The sequence below is a fragment of the Scyliorhinus torazame genome, chromosome 13, assembly GCF_047496885.1.
Source record: "Scyliorhinus torazame isolate Kashiwa2021f chromosome 13, sScyTor2.1, whole genome shotgun sequence".
NCBI classification, from domain to species: domain Eukaryota; kingdom Metazoa; phylum Chordata; class Chondrichthyes; order Carcharhiniformes; family Scyliorhinidae; genus Scyliorhinus; species Scyliorhinus torazame.
This window is the reverse complement of record NC_092719.1, coordinates 157415516-157437799: the sequence shown is the minus strand read 5'-3', so window position 1 is coordinate 157437799 and position 22284 is coordinate 157415516. Positions and strand designations below refer to the sequence as shown.

General features: G+C 46.0%; 1 protein-coding gene across 10 annotated transcripts in view; it reads right to left on the bottom strand.

The window, feature by feature from the left end:
• The window catches only part of magi1b (membrane associated guanylate kinase, WW and PDZ domain containing 1b), a 679590-nt gene extending 658282 nt beyond the window's left edge, over positions 1-21308 (bottom strand). For 6 of the 10 annotated variants that reach the window (XM_072472316.1, XM_072472318.1, XM_072472321.1 and 3 more), the window contains exon 1: positions 20521-21307. In XM_072472316.1, coding sequence (XP_072328417.1) covers positions 20521-20818 — 298 coding nt within the window. In that variant the 5' untranslated portion in view covers positions 20819-21307. Of the gene's footprint in view, positions 1-20520 lie in introns of all 10 variants that reach the window. The other 4 variants (XM_072472314.1, XM_072472315.1, XM_072472317.1 and 1 more) reach the window with 2 other exon arrangements.
• Positions 21309-22284: the final 976 nt, after the last annotated feature.

Genomic DNA, 22284 nt, shown 5'->3' with positions numbered 1-22284 from the left:
ACCTTGCCCCTCTCACCTTAAACCTATGCCCCCTAGTAATTGACCCCTCTACCCCGGGGAAAAGCCTCTGACTATCCACTCTGTCTATGCCCCTCATAATTTTGTAGACCTCTATCAGGTCTCCCCACAACCTCCTTCGTTCCAGTGAGAACAAACCGAGTTTATTCAACCGCTCCTCATAGCTAATGCCCTCCATACCAGGCAACATTCTGGTAAATCTCTTCTGCACCCTCTCTAAAGCCTCCACATCCTTCTGGTAGTGTGGCGACCAGAATTGAACACTATACTCCAAGTGTGGCCTAACTAAGGTTCTATACAGCTGCAACATGACTTGCCAATTCTTATACTCAATGCCCCGGCCAATGAAGGCAAGCATGCCGTATGCCTTCTTGACTACCTTCTCCACCTGTGTTGCCCCTTTCAGTGACCTGTGGACCTGTACTCCTAGATCTCTTTGACTTTCAATACTCTTGAGGGTTCTACCATTCACTGTATATTCCCTACCTGCATTAGACCTTCCAAAATGCATTACCTCACATTTGTCCGGATTAAACTCCATCTGCCATCTCTCCGCCCAAGCCTCCAAACAATCTAAATCCTGCTGTATCCTCTGACAGTCCTCATCGTTATCCGCAATTCCACCAACCTTTGTGTCGTCTGCAAACTTACTAATCAGACCAGTTACATTTTCCTCCAAATCATTTAGATATACTACAAACAGCAAAGGTCCCAGCACTGATCCCTGTGGAACACCACTGGTCACAGCCCTCCAATTAGAAAAGCATCCTTCCATTGCTACTCTCTGCCTTCTATGACCTAGCCAGTTCTGTATCCACCTTGCCAGCTCACCCCTGATCCCGCGGGACTTCACCTTTTGTACTAGTCTACCATGAGGGACCTTGTCAAAGGCCTTACTGAAGCCCATATAGACAACATCCACTGCCCTACCTGCATCAATCATCTTAGTGACCTCCTCGAAAAACTCTATCAAGTTAGTGAGACACGACCTCCCCTTCACAAAACCATGCTGCCTCTCACTAATACGTCCATTTGCTTCCAAATGGGAGTAGATCCTGTCTCGAAGAATTCTCTCCAGTAATTTCCCTACCACCGAAGTAAGGCTCACTGCCCTGTAGTTCCCTGGATTATCCTTGCTACCCTTCTTAAACAAAGGAACAACATTGGCTATTCTCCAGTCCTCCGGGACATCACCTGAAGACAGTGAGGATCCAAAGATTTCTGTCAAGGCCTCAGCAATTTCCTCTCCAGCCTCCTTCAGTATTCTGGGGTAGATCCCATCAGGCCCTGGGGACTTATCTACCTTAATATTTTTTAAGACACCCAACACCTCGTCTTTTTGGATCTCAATGTGACCCAGGCTATCTACACACCCTTCTCCAGACTCAACATCTACCAATTTCTTCTCTTTGGATGGCTGTGGTTGATGGAAGGCTCGTCACCTATGCGCCCTTATGGCCTGGGATAATGAGAGTGACCCTCGGGGATGTGCATGTCATGTTAATTGATGGCTGCACTCGAATCAGCTGTGTCTCATCTGCCACAAGAGCCAGTCAATTTCCTGACTCGTCAATCGTGCCAATCAAATCTGCAGAGCCACTGATTGCAGCCCAGTTTTTAACCCTTTTGAAGCACTGGCCCCAAGAATTGAACTCCAGTGCTCATACAAGTGTTAACATTACACAGATGATGCAGGCAGCACATTAGCGCACTGCTGCCTCACGGCACCGAAGACCTGAGTTCAATCTTGGCCCCAGGTCAGTGTTAGTGTGGAGTTTGCACATTTTCCCCACGTCTGCATGGATCTCACCCCCACAACCCAAAGATGTGCAGGATAGGTGGATTGGCCACGCTACGTTGTCCCTTCACCAGAAATGTATTCATTTTTTAAATTTGTTATACAAGATGACACAGATGTGCTATCCATCTGCAAGGCATGATGGTGATGTCTATCATCCACTCACCCCGTCAAAGTCATGATGAGGGGTGTCTTGGAGATAAATAAAATTATAAAAATGGGTGATGGTGTATTCATAAACATTACTCTCAAAGCATGTACTTATAGGCCTCAAGGATTCCTACAGTGACACCTCATTCAGTCCTCACTCATACAGTCCATTGCTCACTTCACTGGTTGCTGGATGCCCTTTGGTTTTTCATTCAAGGATAGTTGAACTCACTCTTCTTTCTGATAGTTTACTTGCAAAAAAGTGTGAATAGTTATATAAATCATGAGCTGCAATTCCCCAGATTGATTTCCTGTTTGGCGACAAGTCAGCTGGTCGTAGCCAGAACATCTGTGGAAAGTTAAAACTAACTTTAGTGCGCCTGTCGCAACACAAATCAGGTAGGTTTTACGGCGATATTAGAAGGAACAGAAAAAAAAGGTTGAGTTCCCCTGAAGAATAACAAGGATTTCATAATGGAAATCATGCTGGAATAAATAAATCAGATCAGAGCGATGCCGAAAGGCTCAGTTAACAATTAGTCTACACATATCTTCTGAACACATTGGCACTGGCTAGTAAATATGCCACTGTTATGACAGTCTCTATATTAAATCACTCAATCAACTATATGTAGCAGTGAAGTGTAGCAGTCAGCAGTCCTCTCTCAACCAATGCCTAAAACAAATGATCTTACCACATATTTCACTGGTCCAGATTTTGTGGTCAGTGGTGAAGTGATAGTGCTTGCTGCTGACTTCAAAGAAAGCTGCACACTTAAGATTTAGTGACCCCTGTGCTTTGGTTTTTCTCTTTTCTGATAGTTTCAATCTGATGCCAAGTCAATATGATATCCTGGCATGCATGAGCAGTGATGTCAGCAAGTAATAAACCAATCAGATTGAAGTATTCACACAGGTCAAACCAGGAAGTTAAATGCACTTTATTCTTCACTTCTCATCAAAATTTCCAATCTGCACTGCGCGATTTCAATATTTGTGGATGCGGATGACACAAAACTTGGAAGTATTGTGAACAATGAGGAGGATAGTGATAGAGTTCAAGAGGGCATAGACACACTAGAGGAATAGGTAGCACAATGGTTAGCACAGTTGCTTCACAGCTCCAGGGTCCCAGGTTTGATTCCTGCCTTGGGTCACTGTCTGTGTGGAGTCTGCGCATTCTCCCGTGTCTGCGTGGGTTTCCTCCGGGTGCTCCGATTTCCTCCCACAGTCCAAAGATGTGCAGGTTAGGTGGATTGGCTGTGCTAAATTGCCCTCAGTGTCCAAAAAAGGTCAGGTGGGGTGATGGGGATAGGGTGGAAGTGTGGGTAGAGGTTGGAGGTGTGGGCTTGGGTAGGATGCTCTTTCCAAGGGCCAGTGCAGACTCGATGGGCAGAACAGCCTCCTTCTGTACTGTAAATTCTATGATTCTGATTCTATGAATGGGCAAACACATGACATGAAATTTAATGCAAATAAGGTTGTTTTTTAATTTGCCCCTTCTATCTGAGCATCAGTGGCAAGGGAAGAATTTACTGTTTGAAAAATAAATTTAGAGTACCAAATCATTTTTTTCCAATTAAAGGGTAATTTAGCATGGCTAAAGCCGGATTTTGTTTCTTCTTTTGCTATGTGTGCAGTTTGAAGGATGTCTAAAGATTGCTGTATTTTGTTTCAAAGAGCAAGGCCCAGAAAAATCGAGCCTTGACACGTCAATTGGAAAATACATATGCTTTTTCCCTTGACAAAATAATGTCATATCATTGTATCTTTGGCTCCAGTTTTGCAGCAGATACCTATATATTATTCAGGTATTGCACCCTGTAAATCTTACTGTATCAGTCTGGAGTCCAATGAATTTCACTACTCATTACTTGTGTATTACACACCTTCCGCTTATTCTTTTTTTTTTAAATACTTTAATTAACGCATTTGTATATACATTAAAAACAAACCAACTGCTTCCATCTCCGGGCAAATCCATCATCTGACCCTCAGGTGAAACTTTCTCTAACCGTAGGAACTCCGCCAGGTCACTCACCCACACCCCCCGGCTTCGGTGGCTCTGACTCCCTCCACTCCAGCAAAATCCATCTCTGGGCTACCAGGGAGGCAAAGGCAAAACTTTGGCCTTTCTCACCCCCGGACTCCTGGATCTTTTGACACACCGAATATCACCACTTCTGGCCTCGGGGCCACCTTCACCGTCAGCACCTCGGACATTAAGTCTACGAACCCCTGCCAGAACCCCTTCAGTTTTGGACATGCTCAAAACTTATGAACATGGTTTGCAGGCCTGCCATGGAGCCCACACCCATCTTCCAACCCCTCAAAGAACCTACTCACCTTTGCCACTGTCATATGCGCCCTATGTACTACCTTAAACTGGATAAGCCTTGCGCACGCCGAAGTTGCATTTACCCTCCTCTGAGCCTCCTCCCACAACCCAGCCTCCATTTCCCCCCACTTCCCGCAGTTCCTCCTCCCACTCCCGCTTGAACCTTCCACTTGTTTCTTACGCAAATCACTTTGTCCTGTGCAATGTGAACAGGGCTGGTTAGTTCCAAGGAAATGCTGAAATTAAAAATAAGCTAATGCAAGATACAGCCATAACAAGATAATACTCTGTAAAGTCAGAGAATACTGCACAATCACATGGTCTTCCCTTATCCAACCTTCATGATCCTATGTCAGATTTGTAACCAATGAAGGGAATAGGATTTATTCGCTAACCTTACTCTTGATATTAAAAAGTAGTAAATCAGCATTCTCACAATAATCAAGTTCTATAATTCTTCCAGTAAGACAGTGATGAAGCTAATAAAGTTGTACATTCTGCTAAAACAGAACAACAGGAAACACTTCTGATAATGTAGGGAAGTACCAGGGACACCAGCAAGGTCACAGGATCTCTTTGTTAACAATAAGGTTCATCCCAACAAGCTTCCTGTAATTCCCCTCTGAATTCACTGTTGATATGTAATTTTTGGGGACCTTTTGACTTTATTTTTCATACGAGACCCACCTAACAGACACAATACTCATGTACCTGTATAGCTTGAGCCATTGGCTATCGCACTTAGGTTATTGGCTGGGTGGAAGGGAATAGGGAGAGGAGTAGGGACCACAGGGTGACCCTGTACGTAGACAATTTCTTGTTGTACATCATGGACTATCTGTCTGGTGTGAGAAGATAATGGTGCAAAACAAATTTGGTTCCATCTCAAGATATAGATTGAAACGTGGGCAAGAGTGAGGTTTCAAAGCCTTCAGGGAAGGGAGCTGATCTGAAGAACTACAGTATCAAAACAAAAATAAGTCAAGATTTGCAGCTCATCACATGTGAAATTGCAAACAAAGCCTCACATTTATTCACTCAACAGTGCAATATTGGAGCACCAATGAACCCCCAGCAGGTGACACTTCAATATTAACTCAATAATGCTGGAGACAATCTGGGAAGCTCCAACAATGAATGAGACAGCGTGTTCGAGGCTACATTTGAATCCAATTTCTTTCAATGGTCAACACAGGTAATATTTAGGGGTGGTGGTGCACTCCATCTCAAGAAAGCAATTCAAGTGCACCTTCTCTAGTCTGTATTCCAGACTGTCATTGGCAGCCACCGTCCCCGGGTGCTATTGCCAAAATAAATGAAAATGAAATGAAATGAAAATCGCTGATTGTCACAAGTAGGCTTCAAATTAAGTTACTGTGAAAAGCCGCTAGTCGCCCCATTCCAGTGCCTGTTCGGGGAGGCTGGTACGGGAATTGAACCCGCGCTGCTGGCCTGCCTTAGTCTACTTTAAAAGCCAGCTATTTAGCCCTGTGCTAAACCAGTCCCTAACTGATCACAGGGGTAGAATTCTTAAGACACATTTATGGACATGTTGCCAAGATATTTAAAAAGGAAATCTATATTAAGAATATAAATATAATTTGGGCAGCACGGTGGTGCAGTGGGTTAGCCCTGCAGCCTCACGGCACCGAGGTCCCAGGTTCAATCCCGGCTCTGGGTCACTGTCCGTGTGGAGTTAGCACATTCTCCCCATTTTTGCGTGGGTTTCGCCCCCACAACCCAAAGATGTGCAGGCTAGGTGGATTGGCCACACTAAATTGCCCCTTAATTGGAAAAAATGAATTGGGTACTCTAAATTTTTTTTTTTTTTTTTTTTTTTTATAAATGTAATTCAAAACATTTTCCTGACTATTTCTCAAGCCAAGTCTCTTCAAATTTTTCTAAACTTTGTCTGACTGTTTTTGTTACTATTTATTTCATAAATCATTTATCTATTTGCTATAATGCATTATGTTTTTCAGGAATCTTTTAAAAATTGGAACTCTCCATTACATCCAGAATATCTGTCTAACTTAGTTCATTCTCCAGGGAGAAGAAATCCTGTCATCCAGGATTGGCCTAACTTCCTGGTTATTTATTTTAATTAAGTCATAATTATCATTCTTCTTCATTGCAATGATCTTTTTCCTGCACCTGGATCACATTTAACATTTTCTATCCAGCTGTTTGCATCATTACTTCATTAAGTTTTATTTTTCCCTTTGAATTCTGACCTGTTGGAGAAACCAGATTTGTCGTGGGGGCAGGCACAGTGTCATGGTGCTGTGGTCAAATAGCTTGAATCACTTCTGATCCCAAGCTTCGTCTTCTGTTCCTCAATTAAGTTGCCGTAATTATATCTTACGGTTTTCCTCCAAGTGGTACTATTGACCTACAATGTAGAACAGCATTGCCTGATCTCAACCTCTTCGAAAGGTCAGTGTCACCTGCCCCAATATTTTACAGAATTCTTTATATTATGCACTTTGTTAGGTGAGCGATAATGATAGTGCGTTGAGAAGGCTGATAACCGTGATACCTTGAGCTGCTGAACGTACAGTATTTCAGCCTTGATCAGAAATAAGGAATCCAATATTGCCTATTTTAACGCCACGACATACAGCAGGGTGATGGCTACTGACGGAGTGTTTGGTGGTAGACTCAATCCAACAGCCTAACCTGGAATTAGGGCCTCAAATCCAGTGGTCAGGGCTATGATTGAAATGCAGGTATTGGAGTGATGACTCAAAACAGGGTGACTGGATTTTAAAAGCCTGATAGGAAAGGCGAGAGAAAATCAGGAATGCATGTTCGAGATTTTGGAATGCTGAGAATCAACAGAGCTAAGAACCAGGTGTAAGTGAAGCAGTCAGGAAAATAAACATCAAAACGTAAAGAAAATGTTTTTATCTTTTGCAAAGCATCATCTCTCAAGGGAACGATAAAGCAACAAATGGTGATGTACACAGTTTGCATTTTGCTGTTTACAGACAAGCAACTAGTATGCCCCATTAATAATGTTAAAGTTTATTTCACTGCCCTTCAAAATATCAAACCTTTCCTTTGAAAAGCTTGATTTGTACTATATTAGTGATACTTCCTCAGGATCAGGCACAAAGGCAAATCAGCTGTGAATACGAGTGGATAAGCATGTATCAAAGAGGTGTTGTTGAACTGAGTTCCACCACAGAGAAGAGAAACACTACTCCAATTTCTGACCACGAGCTCAGTCTCATCTTGCTACTCAGGGAAGTAGAGCCAGCCAGGAATTTTCTCGAACAAAGAAAGGGGTGACACAGTGGCTAGCACTGCTGCCTCACAGCACCAGGGACCCAGGTTTAATTCTTTCTTTGGGTGACTGCGTGGAGGTTGTGTGTTCTGCCCATGTCTATGCAGGTTTCCTCCGGGTGCTCCGGTCTCCACCCACAGTCCAAAGATGTGCAGATTAGGTGGGGGAAGTGAGCCTAGGTAGGGTTGGTGCAGACTCGACAGGCCAAATGACCTCCTACGCACTGTAGGGAATCTATGGAATATCCATGCACAACAGTAGGAAAAGCGAGTTCCAGGTTATTTATTGAGAGCCTACCAGAGTGGTTTTCCACTTGCCCTCACAAATGCATTTTGAGGGAAATTCAGCAAGACATAAAGGAAGAGAAAGTACGGATAGGCAAAACAAAAAGAGGAATCCATATACAATTTGAAGGGATTTATATTTGTATTGGTAAGCATTAGGAATAAGGTAAAGTTTTAAGTGTGCTTTTTAAAAATAAATTTAGAGTACCCAATTCATTTTGTCCAATTAAAAGGGTAATTTAGCTTGTCCAACCCACCTACCCTGCACATCTTTGGGTTGTGGAGATGAAACCCACGCAAACACGGGGAGAATGTGTAATCTCCACACAGACAGTAAAGGAGTATAATAATCCAACTTTTCGTCTTCAATAAATGTATTTTTTTTTGTTGTTAAATCTAATTCGCAGTCCTGCAGCTCTGTTCCTCCGCGTTTCATAAAACAAAGTAAAAGTTACTGACTTTTGAGCCAGTGTTCCATTATGGGATCATTCTGTCCAGTTCAATGGCATTACCATCACTGAATCCTCCACTATCAACATCCTGAGGGTTACCATTGACCAGAAACTGAACTAGCCATATAAATACTGTGACTACAAGAGCAGGTCAGAGGCTAGGAATCCTGTGACGAGTAACTCACCTCCAGCATCCCCAAAGCTGTCCACCACCTCAAGGCACAAGACACGAGGGAGATGGAATACTCCTACATGCCTGGTTTTTGTGCAGCTTTAACAACACTCAAGAAGCTCAACACAGTCCAGGACAACCCAGCCTGCTTGATTGGCACCCTTTCCACAAACATTCACTCCCTCCACCACCGATGGACAGTAACAACAGTGTGTACCGTCTACAAAATTCAGGAACTCATCAAGGCTCCTACGCCAGCACCCTCCAAATCCATGTCCATGAGAAGGACAAGGGCAACAGATGTGTGGAAATACGACCGCTTGGAAGTTCCCCTTCAAGTCGCTCACCATCCTGACTTTGAAATATATCGCTGGACATTCACTGTTGCTGGGTCAAAATCCTGGAACTCCCTCTGTAATAGCACAGTGGATGTACTTACACCACATGGTCTGCAGTGGTTCAAGAAGGCTGCTCATCACCACTTCTTTTTTTTCCCCCCCAATTAAGGGGCAATTTAGCGTGGTCAATCAACCTAACCTGAACATCTTTGGGTTGTGAATGTGCAAACTCTACACGGACAGTGACCTAGGGTCAGGATCGAACCTGCGTCCTCGGCGCCGTGCACCACCACCTTCACGGGGCAATTAGGATGGGCAACAAATGCTGCCCTAGCCAGCGAAGCCTACAACCCGTAAAAATGAATTAAAAGAAACTTGTATAAATTGGGATCGAAACAATAATCACAGGATAAAAAGGAACGAGTTGCACAGGATTAAAAAAGAATTCCCTCAACCTACACACCACCTATGACAATGACACCAGACAACAGCAGAGTGGATATGTAGTACTGTTCTAACCTCCAATGTGACCAGATTATGGGATGGGAACAACGAACAATATATATTCGTGGTTTGCAATCATAAACATATATGAGTGATCACCTAACTTCACAAGCCCACCAAAAGGCAAAAAGGCAGGTAGAATAAAATTACCACAGCACTTCAATTTCAATTCGAGTATCGTTTATCCAGAACCCTGGGGGGCAGTTGCATTTAGAATTTGATACTTTTGGTTTTCAGATACTGCATAAAAACTTACATTACAATAGCCTTACAGTAGCCTTGACCTAGGCTATGTATACTCTAAAGTAAATAAAATGGCTAGAAAATGAGGCAATGAATAATAAATACAGGGTACCTGAAAAAGTTTCTTTCTGACATGTTCACCACAAAAATGCACGGTAAACAGTGCGAACAAACAACTAGATTTCCCGTGCTAATGGTCAATGAGGTTGAATAAAAGTGGATTTTGGATGTGTTCGGTTTTCAGATCTACGGATAAAGGATACTCAGCCTGTATTATATTAGTATTAGCATAAGTAAGACTCATAAATGCCCAGTTCAATTTTTTACCCATCTTCCTCCAATTCAGCTGCAGGCAGTATTTTTAAAACTACCAAAGCCTTTCCCCCAAACTTTCTTTCCCATAACTCCAGTACAAGAATATAATCTGTCACAACTGTAAAAACATGAAGGTCACAACTAGCTGCATCTGAAGCATTGCCAAGGACAACTGCACCCCAAGACTTTTCAAGAATAAAATCAGGAACAAAAACCCCTTAGAGACCTAGAGCACAACTGCTTAAACTTCAGTTTTGAAATCAGACTCAACCATGGAATAGTAAACAGTTCTCCTCAGCCAGTCTACTAATCCCAAATGAGATAAGTGAACATGATTATGTCACCATTTCAAGTGACCTCTGGATAACCTTGTAGCTGCAGTTTTTGGTGGAACTGACAGAAAGTGAAACATTCCAAACTCCAGCACATTGTACATTCCAGGTATTTCCACAGAAAAATAATACGTTTAAAAAATGAATTTAAGTTTCTCATCCTTGTACTCAAACCCATTCATTGTTTCTTTCACTCCTCCATCTCCAATTCTCCTGAGACTCTGGGTTTCCCCAGCTTTAGTCTGTTATGTAAAGTACCCAGCTGCTGTTAATGTGATTTCCAGGCCCTACACTCCGAACTCTGAAACAGCTCCACAATTGCATTGCCAGCACTTCCTTTAAGGTCTTTCCCATCACCCTCCCCCTTCCCCTTCTCGTAAATCAAGTGTTATTTTTATGGTGGATTAAGCTAGATAATAGGGGTGTAGCATTATGAAGGGCGTAGATAGGGTGGGTGGGAAGACGCTTTCTCATTAGTAGAGGGACCAATAACCAGGGGTATAGATTTGAGGTAAGAGGTAGAAGACTAAGAGGGCAGTTGAAGAGAAACCTGTTCACTCAGAGGGTGGTGGGAGTCTGGAACTCACTTCCTGTAATTGTGTTTGAGTCAGAAACTCTTACCTCTGAAGTATTTAGATACTCACTTGCCCTGCCATAACCTCCAGGAATATTGGCCATGCGCTCGGAAATGGGATTCGTGCAGTCAGATCTGTGTGTCCCAGCATGGACACGATGGGTCAAATGGCCAATTCTGTGCTAAAAATGTCTATAAATCTATAGTCACTTCTTGAAGACCATCCAAATAGATGAGGACAACATCAGTTTATAAAGTTCACATCCATTTAGTCTGAAAAAGAGGTCACTGGACTGCTATAAGGAATAGGAAACCTGGACTGGATCACTTCAGCAAACAAGAATGCGCCAATTACTGACCCAAACCAGATGAACTAGGCCAAATTTGAATTTATAGTTTTCTTCACCAGAATGATACTGGGGCTTCAAGGATTATATTATGAAGGCAAGTTGCAGGAACTAGGCTTGTATTTCCTTCAACTTACTCACGGTGATTGAATTGACGTGCTTAAAATCATCAGAGATTCAAAGTTGGATGCGGAGAAACAAATTCTTCTGATAGAAAACTCAGGCAGGGCGGTGCAGTGGTTAGCACTGCTGCCTCATGGTGCTGAGAACCCGGGTTCGATCCCAGCCCCGGGTCACTGTCCGCGTGTACTCTCAATTTATTTATTATTAAATCTTAAAATAAGAGTTGTGTCCTAATGAAATCAGGAAGTACATTTTTTTTTTTAAAAAGCAAAAAGGATAGTAGGAATCTGATACTAACTCCCCAAAAGGATGTGGATGACGAGACTAGGCATCAGCAAACTTTTCTTTGATTAAAGTATAAAAGGATATGGAACAAAAGTGAGTAAAATGGAATTGGGGTACCGAACAGTCTGAATGGCAGAACTGGGGGCTAAATGGCCTACTGCTTTTTCTATCTTCCTTTACCTGAACTGCTGAGTGACAGACACTAAACATGTACATTAAACGTGGTCACTGATGCATCAAAAGAGTAAAAAAAAGCTAAGATTTATTTTTCTATTTGGAAAGGAATGACCTTGAATCATATGGTAACCCAGGAAATCTCCAGACTCAGGAAAAGGATCAGGCTTTTTCGCAGGTCAATATGGCAGGAGCCTTAGTGATCACAAATGAACCACAAGAGATAGTAGAAGGATTTTGTCTGATGGTTCACTAGCTCCATTGTCAATACTGCGCATTAGATCATAGTGGTATAATCTGTGTTTTAAGAACAGTCATTTGGATTTAAGCTTCCACATAACGCTGTGCTGAATTCAGCAGACACTACCAGAAAAACAGTAGCATGAAACATGCTTGGCCACTTTGGACTTTGTCCTTTGACTGCTATAGAATGAATACACAGATGCTTTCTTTTTGAAGGTGATGAAATGTCCTAAAATCCTACCATCCTGAAAGACAAATTATAAGCTTCTACACAACTTGAATGAGACTTCACAACATAAATATTATTGTTATTTAACTGCCAGAAGGTTTACAAACTGGCCCTATTTTACTAAAAGGGTATTCCTCTGAACTCTTGACATAGAAAATTCCAAGTGGTGATACAAAATGTCCTTTTTGGGATTGTTCTTTGAACCTTTAACAACTGAGCCAGGTTTATTCAGATGACATAACCTGAGAATATTCCATAACAGTAACCTTATCTTCACTTAAAAGTCCAAATATACCCAGTGTAATCTATAATCCAAACATGTCCTTAAACAACATGCTTCAATAGACTGCCATTTATCCAAGCCAAATATGTTAAAACAAATTCACCATGCTTGTAAATGTAAACGTAATCATAATGGTTAATCAGATTAAGAAAGATTAAGTTAGACTTCCGGTTGCGGCGATGACCAGCTGAGTCGCACGTTTCGGCACCTCCCGTTTTAACGGACTTTTGGGCTCTTATCGGGAGCCCCAACGGAAATTTTTCACGGCCAAACTCAGTGTGAGGCGATAAAGGAAGGAGTCCCCCCAGGTGTGGATGGAAAGAAGCGATAGTAGTGGCCAGATTGTGGAGGATCCTCTGGAGCAGCGGCAGAGAAAAGGGAGTAGCAAGATGGCGGCTGAGGGAGCCCAGATGGTATGGGGCCCGGAACAGCAGGAGTTCCACCGGCGATGTGTGGAGGAGCTCAAGAAGGAGGTGCTGGCGCCGATGTTGCTGGCGATTGAGGGATTGAAGGAGACGCAAAAGACCCAGGAGATGGAGATCCGTGGAGTGAAGGCAAAGGCAGCCAAGAATGATGACGAGATACAGGGCTTGGTGGTGAAGACAGAGATGCACGAGGCACTACATAAGAGGTGCATAGAAAGGCTGGAAGCCCTGGAAAATAGCTCGAGGAAGAATTTAAGGATTTTGGGTCTTCCCGAACGGTCAGAGGGAGCGGATGTTGGGGCGTATGTGAGTAAGATGCTCCATACTTTAATGGGAGCTGAGGCCCCGACGGGCCCCATGGAAGTGGAGGGAGCATACCGGGTCCTCGTGAGAAGACCAAAGGCAGGGGAAATACCGCGAGCAATCGTGGTGAGGTTCCACCGCTACAAAGACAGAGAGATGGTCCTGAGATGGGCTAAGAAGACACGGAGTAGCAGGTGGGAGAACGCGGTGATCCGCGTGTATCAAGATTGGAGTGCGGAGGTGGCGAGAAGGAGGGCGAGTTTCAATCGGGCCAAGGCGGTGCTCCACAAGAAAAAAGTGAAATTTGGAATGTTGCAGCTGGCAAGACTGTGGGTTACACACCAGGGCAAACACCACTACTTCGAGACGGCGGAGGAGGAGTGGACATTTATTCAAGAAGAGAAGTTGGACTAGATTTGAGGAATGGATGTTTGGCAAGAAGTAGCGAGGTGGTGGCAAGGAATTGTAAAGGGGGGAGAGGGGGAGGGCTTATCTGTAAAAATGTTGGACGGGAGAATTTTTTCTCCCCCACCCCCATAGGGGGGGGGGGGCACACGAAGAAATGTGGGCGTCGGTGGGGAAGGGGACAGGGAAGGGGAGAGGAAACTGCGCCATTAGGGGCGTGGCCGAGAGGGCAGCGCGGGCTTTTCTCCCGCGCTACGGAAATTGTGGCGGGAAAAGTGGGCGCAGGAAGGAGTGGGGCCCCACACGCAGCGAGGCCAAGGGTAAATGGGGGAAGCCGAGGTCAGCCAGAGTTTGCTGACTCCCGGAAGCAATATGGGGGGAGCAATCAAGCTAGAAGGGAATCTAGCGGGGGGATTAACTGGGTTGCTGCTGCTGAGGGTAAGGGGGAGCTAATATGGGATGGGATGGTCGGGACGGGATGGTCGGGACGGGAGGGCGCCGTCTGGGGGACAAACGGGTGCGTGGGACCCGGGTGAGGAGCTGGTTTAAAAAAGGGGATGGCTAGTCGACGATGGGGGGGGGTAAAGGGCCCCCCAACCCGGTTGATCACGTGGAACGTGAGAGGGTTGAAAGGGCCGATTAAGAGGGCAAGGGTATTTGCGCACCTAAAATGACTGAAGGCGGATGTGGTTATGCTTCAAGAGACGCACCTGAAAGTGGCGGATCAGGCCAGATTAAGGAAAGGATGGGTGGGAGAGGTTTTCCACTCAGGATTAGATGTGAAAAATAGAGGGGTGGCAATACTGGTGGGGAAACGGGTACTGTTTGAGGCTAAGACCATAGTGGCGGACAGTGGGGGCAGGTACGTAATGGTGAGTGGCAGATTGCAAGGTGAGGCGGTGGTGCTGGTGAACGTATATGCCCCGAACTGGGATGACGCGGGTTTTATGAAGCGTATGTTGGGGCGCATTCCGGACCTAGAGATGGGAAATTTGGTATTGGGGGGGGGGGGGGGACTTCAACACGGTGCTGGACCCAGGGCTGGACCGGTCCAGATCTAGGACCGGGAGGAGGCCGGCAGCAGCCAAGGTGCTTAAGGGGTTTATGGAGCAGATGGGAGGAGTAGATCCCTGGAGATTTGCTAGACCGAGGAGTAAGGAGTTTTCCTTCTTCTCCCACGTCCATAAAGTATACTCCCGGATAGACTTTTTTGTCCTGGGAAGGGCGCTGATCCTGAAAGTGGCAGGAATGGAATATTCAGCTATAGCCGTTTCAGATCACGCCCCACACTGGGTGGATCTAGGAGAGGAGAAGGAGCAGCGCCCACTTTGGAGATTAGACATGGGACTGTTGGCAGATGAGGGGGTATGTGGAAGGGTGAGGGGATGTATTGAAAGGTACCTAGAGGTCAACGATGATGGAGAGGTCCAGGTGGGAGTAGTATGGAGGCGCTGAAAGCGGTAGTTAGGGGGGAGCTGATTTCCATTAGAGCCCACAAGGGGAAAGAAGAGGGTAAAGAAAGGGAGAGACTGATCGGGGAGATTCTGAGGGTGGATAGGCAATATGCAGAGGCCCCGGATGAAGGGTTATACAGGGAAAGACGGAGACTACAGACGGAGTTTGACCTGCTGACCACGGGTAAGGCGGAGACGCAGTGGAGGAAGGCACAGGGAATACAATACGAGTATGGGGAAAAGGCGAGCCGACTGCTGGCCCAACAACTTAGGAAGGGGGGGGGCGGGTCATACAGGCCCATCTCCCGCCTAAATGTAGACGCCAAGTTACTGACCAAGGTGATGGCGACTAGAATGGAGGACTGTGCCCCAGGGGTGGTGCATGACGACCAGACAGGGTTTGTTAAAGGGAGGCAATTGAATGCCAACATACGAAGGTTGCTGGGGGTAATGATGATGTCCCCACCGGAGGGGGAGGCGGAGATAGTGGTGGCGATGGATGCAGAGAAGGCATTCGATAGAGTGGAGTGGGACTACCTGTGGGAGGTACTGAGGAGATTTGGATTTGGAGAGGGGTTCATCAGATGGGTTCAGCTCCTGTACGGGGCCCCGGTGGCAAGCGTGGTTACAAACAGGCAACGATCCAACTATTTCCGATTACATAGAGGCACAAGACAGGGGTGTCCCTTGTCCCCGTTACTGTTCGCGTTGGCAATCGAGCCATTGGCCATAGCGCTGAGGGGCTCTAGGAAGTGGAGAGGGGTGCTTAGAGGAGGAGAGGAACATCGGGTGTCATTATATGCGGATGATCTGCTGCTATATGTGGCGGACCCAGTGGAGGGGATGCCTGAGATAATGCAGACACTTGGAGAGTTCTCGGGATACAAATTGAACATGGGAAAGAATGAAATATTTGTGATGCACCCCGGGGAACAGGGCAGGGGAATAGACGATCTGCCGCTGAGGAGAGTAGCAAGGGACTTTCGATATCTAGGGATCCAGGTGGCTAGGAACTGGGGAACCTTGCATAAACTTAACTTGACACGACAGGTGGAGCAGATGGAGGAGGACTTTAAAAGATGGGACATGGTGCCCCTGTCATTGGCGGGTAGGGTACAGGCGGTCAAAATGGTGGTCCTCCCGAGGTTTCTTTTCGTGTTTCAGTGCCTCCCCATACTGATTACAAAGGCCTTCTTCAAGAAAGTGGATAGGAGTATTATAAGCTTTGTGTGGGCCGGAAAGACCCCAAGGGTAAAGAGGGGGTTCCTGCAGCGTAGGAGGGACAGAGGGGGACTGGCACTGCCGAGCCTGAGTGATTACTATTGGGCCGCCAACGTGTCTATGATATGTAAGTGGATGAGGGAAGAAGAAGGAGCGGCGTGGAAAAGGCTGGAGATGGCGTCCTGTAGGGGAACAAGTTAAAAAGCATTGGCGACGGCGCCGTTACCGTTTTCCCCGAAAAAATACACCACAAACCCAGTGGTGGTGGCGACTTTGAAGATTTGGGGGCAGTGGAGACGACATAGGGGGGTGACGGGTGCCTCGGTGTGGTCCCCGATAAGGAACAACCACAGGTTCGTCCCGGGAAGGATAGATAGGGGATTCTAATCTTGGCAACGAGCAGGAATTGCGAAATTGAAGGACTTGTTCCTGGACGGGACGTTCGCGAGTCTGGGAGCACTGGTAGAAAAATACGAGTTGCCACCTGGGAATGCCTTTCGATATATGCAAGTGAGGGCATTTGCAAGGCAACAGGTGAGGGAATTTCCGCAGCTCCCGGCGCAGGGGATCCAGGACAGTGATATCTCGGGTGCATGGGTCGGTGATGGTAAAGTGTCCGATATATACAGGGAAGTGAGAGGCGAGGGGGAGACGATGGTAGAGGAGCTAAAGGGTAAATGGGAGGAGGAGCTGGGGGAAGAGATTGAGGAGGGGCTGTGGGCAGATGCCCCAAGTAGGGTAAATTCCTCGTCCTCGTGTGCCAGGCTCAGCCTGATCCAATTCAAGGTTCTACACAGGGCACATATGACGGGAGCAAGGCCGAGTAGATTTTTTGGAGTGGAGGATAGGTGCGGGAGGTGCGCGGGAAGCCCGGCGAACCACACCCACATGTTTTGGTCATGTCCGGTATTGCATGGGTTCTGGGTGGCAAGAGTGATCTCAAAGGTGGTGGGGGTCCGGGTCGAACCAAGCTGGGGGTTGGCTATATTTGGTGTTACAGAAGAGTCGGGAGTGCAGGACGCGAGAGAGGCCGATGTTTTGGCCTTTGCATCCCTAGTAGCCCGGCGAAGGATTCTACTAATGTGGAAAGAAGCTAAACCCCCGGGCGTGGAGGCCTGGATAAACGACATGGCAGGGTTTATTAAATTGGAGCAAATAAAGTACGCACTAAGAGGTTCGGCTCAGGGGTTCACCAGGCGGTGGCAACCGTTCCTAGACTATCTCGCAGAGCGATAAGGGAAAACAGGAAAGACAGCAGCAGCAACCCAGGGGGGAGGTGGGGGGAGGGGAGGGTACATGTGGGTCCTTGGGGTTGTTTTGTTCTTTTCCATGCTAGTTGTTTATAATTATATTTATTTTTTCAATGTTACTGTTTCTTTTTCTGTACTTGTTGTTAGTTACTATATTGTTTAAATAACGGTCAATGTACATTTAGTTACAAAGTTGTAAAAATGGAAAATTCTTTTTGATCGAAAAACTTTAATAAAATATATATATTTTTTTTTTTTAAAAGAAAAGTTAACTCTAAATCACTGTTTTAAAAGTAAGATTTTAATGGAAAATAGCAACAGGCCAGATACACAAGTCTTGAACTTTGTAATATAGGAAATGCTAAACAAAACAAAAATGGTAACAAAAAGAGGGTAAAAAGGACAACTACAAACTCTAACTGGGCTGAATGGGAAGTTTTCCTTCCAATTTACCAAACAAGATAAATTACTTCTTTTGCACACGTTTTAAAGAACACATTTAGTGCGCTGAGGCACATTTAAACAATACACAGAGCACAAAAGCCTTGATTTTACTGTTTATCACCATCAGAACCTCTGGTGTGTTATGGCCTTGAAACACAACTCTGCTTGTGCTTTCCTTCAATATTAAAAGTACAATATCCTCCCTCTTCCCCACCCACTCCTTGCCTCTCTGGCTCACCAGGCCAAATTATTCCTGTAGCCAGAGGATCAGCAGGGATTGGCTTCCAATTCTAAACCATTGGAAAGCTCGTGTCTAATGCCTTGCACTAAATGCAAAAGAGAGGGGGATTTATTTTAGATTTAAAAATGAGGGGAAACACATTTCTATTCATGTTGGTGAATATATTCCTTCCTAAGCACATGCTATACATAACACTGAATTTGTAGTCTTGATTGATAATGCATTTCTACAGGGACCCTGCAGTCAGAATTATTAAAATATCACTTGCAACAAATTAAAGGCAGGTCACCAACCTCTTGCAGCTTTACCTTCTCCTGCAGGACCCAGTACATATTACATTTCAACTTGAATACTACTTAACCGTCCACAATACTTGCTAAAAGGCATTCATTTCTTAGAACCCACTTTCTTTGAAGAAAGTAATTACACAAACAAAAATCTTACATTACATTTTTTAAAGCCTTCCAATTAGAGCAATGAAAAAAATATTCATCTTGGTGGGAGACATGAGGCCAAGATTTGTGCGAGCGTATCAGGGCAGAAAGTTGTTACTCATGCCTCAGTTGATAGTATACTTGCATCTAAGTGAGACGAGTGTAAATTCAAGTCCGACTTCAGACACTTAAGTACAAAAATTTAGCTGACTCTCCAATGCAGGACTGAAGGAGTTTTAACTGTCAGAGTGACTGCCTTTTGGATGAGATATTAAACCAAGTATGTTTTTAAGTGGATGCGATAGATCCCATGGCACTACTTTGAAGAATAGCAGGGGTTATCCCTCTGTCCTGGCCATTACTTATCCTTCAATCAATCCCTTAGCGAAGGGGTCAATAACCAGTGGGCATAGATTTAAGGTAAGGTGCAGGAGGCTTAGAGGGGATGTGATGAAAAACCTTTTCACCCAGAATGTGATGGGATACTGGAACTCACTGCCTGAAAAGGTGGTAGAGGCGTAGAGGCGGGGGGGGGGGTCTCTGAGCACTGCACCAGAGAATTGCCGCAGCCGCACCACGATGCCCCGACGCGGTGCGCGATTCTCCAAGGTGCGGCGATTCAGCGCCATTTGCGCCGGCACGTTTGATTTTGCGCCGGCGCGTTTGATTCGGCGCCGGCCGCGGGAATTGGCGGGGTCGCCGATTAGTCAGCCCGGATGGACGGAGCGGCCAAGCGGATATGACAGAGTCCCGCTGGCGCCGTTCACCCCTGGTCGCTGCCGGCGGATACTTTGCGCAAAGGGTCGGGGGGGGGGGGGGGCGGCCTGTGGGGCGGGGAAAAGCAACCCTTCACCGGGGGGGTCTCCGATGGGGTCTGGCCCACGGCGTTCACGACGGCGCGAACACTTGGTCTCCATTTTGGAGAATCGCCCCAGCATTTATGAATTATTTACATGAGCACTTGAAACACCGTAGCATACAAGGCTACAAACCAAGTAAATGGGATTAGAATAGATAGGTGCTTGATGGTTGACGCAGACATGATGGACCGATGGGCCTCTTTCCATGCTGTAAAAACCCTATGACTCTCCAACAACAACATATTTGGTCCGTATCACATCGCTGTTTGTGAGACCTTGCTGCACACAAATTGGCTGCTGTGTTCCCTTACATTACAAGTGACAGCACTTCAAAGGTACCCCAGAGGTCATGAAAGGCACTATATGAATGCAAATCTTTCTTTCAAAGAGTAATATTTCTCAGGCTGCTAAAATTGTTCTGGTCCATCCTGATTATTAAAAGGGGGATGAAGAGAAGCTAACAAAGGTGCCAAAACTACCAGTTAGAGCGGCAGCCTTTGGAATAAATACACAGAGGGAAGGATCCTGTTATAAAGCCAATAGTTAATCTCAGTAAGTTAGGGCCAACTCCTGACATACATGTATAAAAGCAGGTGCGAGGCTGCAGCTCGGTCTCGCAGCAGTGTCAGGAGCACAGCTGGGGAAATCTCTTTACTATTTACCTATGCTCAGCCACTTGAATAAACCTGGGCATCTTCCAAACCCTGTATAAACTTGGTACACTGCACATACTCCCAGGAGAGCAATGAATTCCACCTCTCCACACAAACACCATTAACACTGCGCTCTAAAAATAGGAGCCGGGTCGATCATCTCGTCAAGCCAACCGCCCAAACTGGTGGACGATGCCTTGGGCTGGCACTCTGCACTGACAACACCACCACCAATCAAATATCCACCGGCATGACTGAAACCCCGGGTCAAGTGTGTGTGTGTAAAGCACGGGCACCATGTTCCGCCCACTGGAGCCGCACTTTGTCCACTTTCCATACCTTGTCTGACAGTTTTCAGGCGGATCGGACCCTTGCAGCTCTTGACCACGCCGTGGACATCATAGAGAGGCAGGCCGGACACATGGACTCCGTCAACCTCCAGCAGCAGCTCCCCTTCTCTGAGTTCCCCGGTGCTGTAAACGATCTGCTCCTGCTTGGCTTCCCTCAAGTAGGAGAACTCGCCGTTCTCCGCTCCGCCCGAGACGAGAAAGCTCAGCTCCCCGTGCCGGTTCTTGCAGACCACACTCTCGTGCACTTTGGTGGTCCAGTGATTTTTCTTCTGAATCACTTTAGACATGGTGGTCAGCCTCCGCAAAGTGCAGCTCAAACAGGTGAGAAACGGTTCATAGGCTCCCTCTCTCTCCTCCTCCTCAGTAAGTTGGACCTCCCCAAACCCCCTCCCCAGCTAACAGCACTCAGCCCCTGGACATCCACCGGAGCAGCTTCTGTGAGGCACGGTGCCCAGTCCTTGCTGCAGGAATCATAGCTTCACCGTTTCAAAGGCACTGTAAACATTTGCTCCTGGCTCCGACTGGGAACGTCCCCCATCCAGGATCTTCCAACAAAAGGAAAAAGCTTCAGAACCTCCTCCCTCCCCCCCAGCTGCCAGTGTCTGAGGCTCCCCCTGTGCCCCAACTTCAGGACACTTTGCACTTTCTCCCAGTGCGACCTTGGATACAGGGACGGCAGCAGTTATTTTAATCCGACACTTCTCTCTCTCCCTCTGTATGTTTCCGACTTTCTTTCCAGCCTCCAGTTCAAGTCCTACAACTCTGTTCCAGTGAGCAGTGTTCACAGGCGCATGCGCCCAAGCCACCGCTGGGAAGAAGCGCTGACCCTCAGCCGGGTCCTAAAGACCGCCCTAACCGTTAAACACAGTCACCATTGACTCCACTCTGTTCAGAGTTCTTCCTCGACAATTCGGAAGAAGTCCCATTAGACTCGAAATGTGAACTCACTCCACAGATGCTGCCTGACTTGCTGATTTTTTTTTTTTTTAATATCCCGCCCCTCCAGATATAAACTTTCTGATTTTTTATACCACTTTTAAAAAAACAATTTAGAGTACCCAATTCATTTTTTTTTCCAATTAAGGGGCAATTTAGCATAGCCAATTCACCTACTCTGCACATCGTTGGGTTGCGGGGGCGAAACCCACGCAGACATGGGGAGAATGTGCAAACTCCACACGGACAGTGACCCAGAGCCGGGATCGAACCTGGGACCTTGGCGCCTTGAGGCAGTAATGCTAACCACTGCTCCACCGTGCTGCCCTCTTTTTTTATACCACTTGAGTACATCGCTCAGTCCAAGTCTCAGAATTCAAGAATACAATAATATCTTCCTGGCAATTTTGTTTTTTCTTTTAAAACCCGGTGCAGTACCAATTCAAAACAATGTATTCACTGTCCACCCTATCCAATCCTCTGATCATCTTGTATGCCTCAATTAAGTCACCTCTTAACCTTCTTCTCTCTAACGAAAACAGCCTCAAGTCCCTCAGCCTTTCCTCATAAGATCTTCCCTCCATACCAGGCAACATTCTGGTAAATCTCCTTTGCACCCTTTCCAATGCTTCCACATCCTTCCTATAATGCGGCGACCAGAATTGCATGCAATACTCCAAATGCGGCCACACCAGAGTTTTGTACAGCTGCAACATGACCTCATGGCTCCGAAACTCAATCCCTCGACCAATAAAAGCTAACACACCGTACGCCTTCTTAACAACCCTCTCAACCTGGGTGGCAACTTTCAGGGATC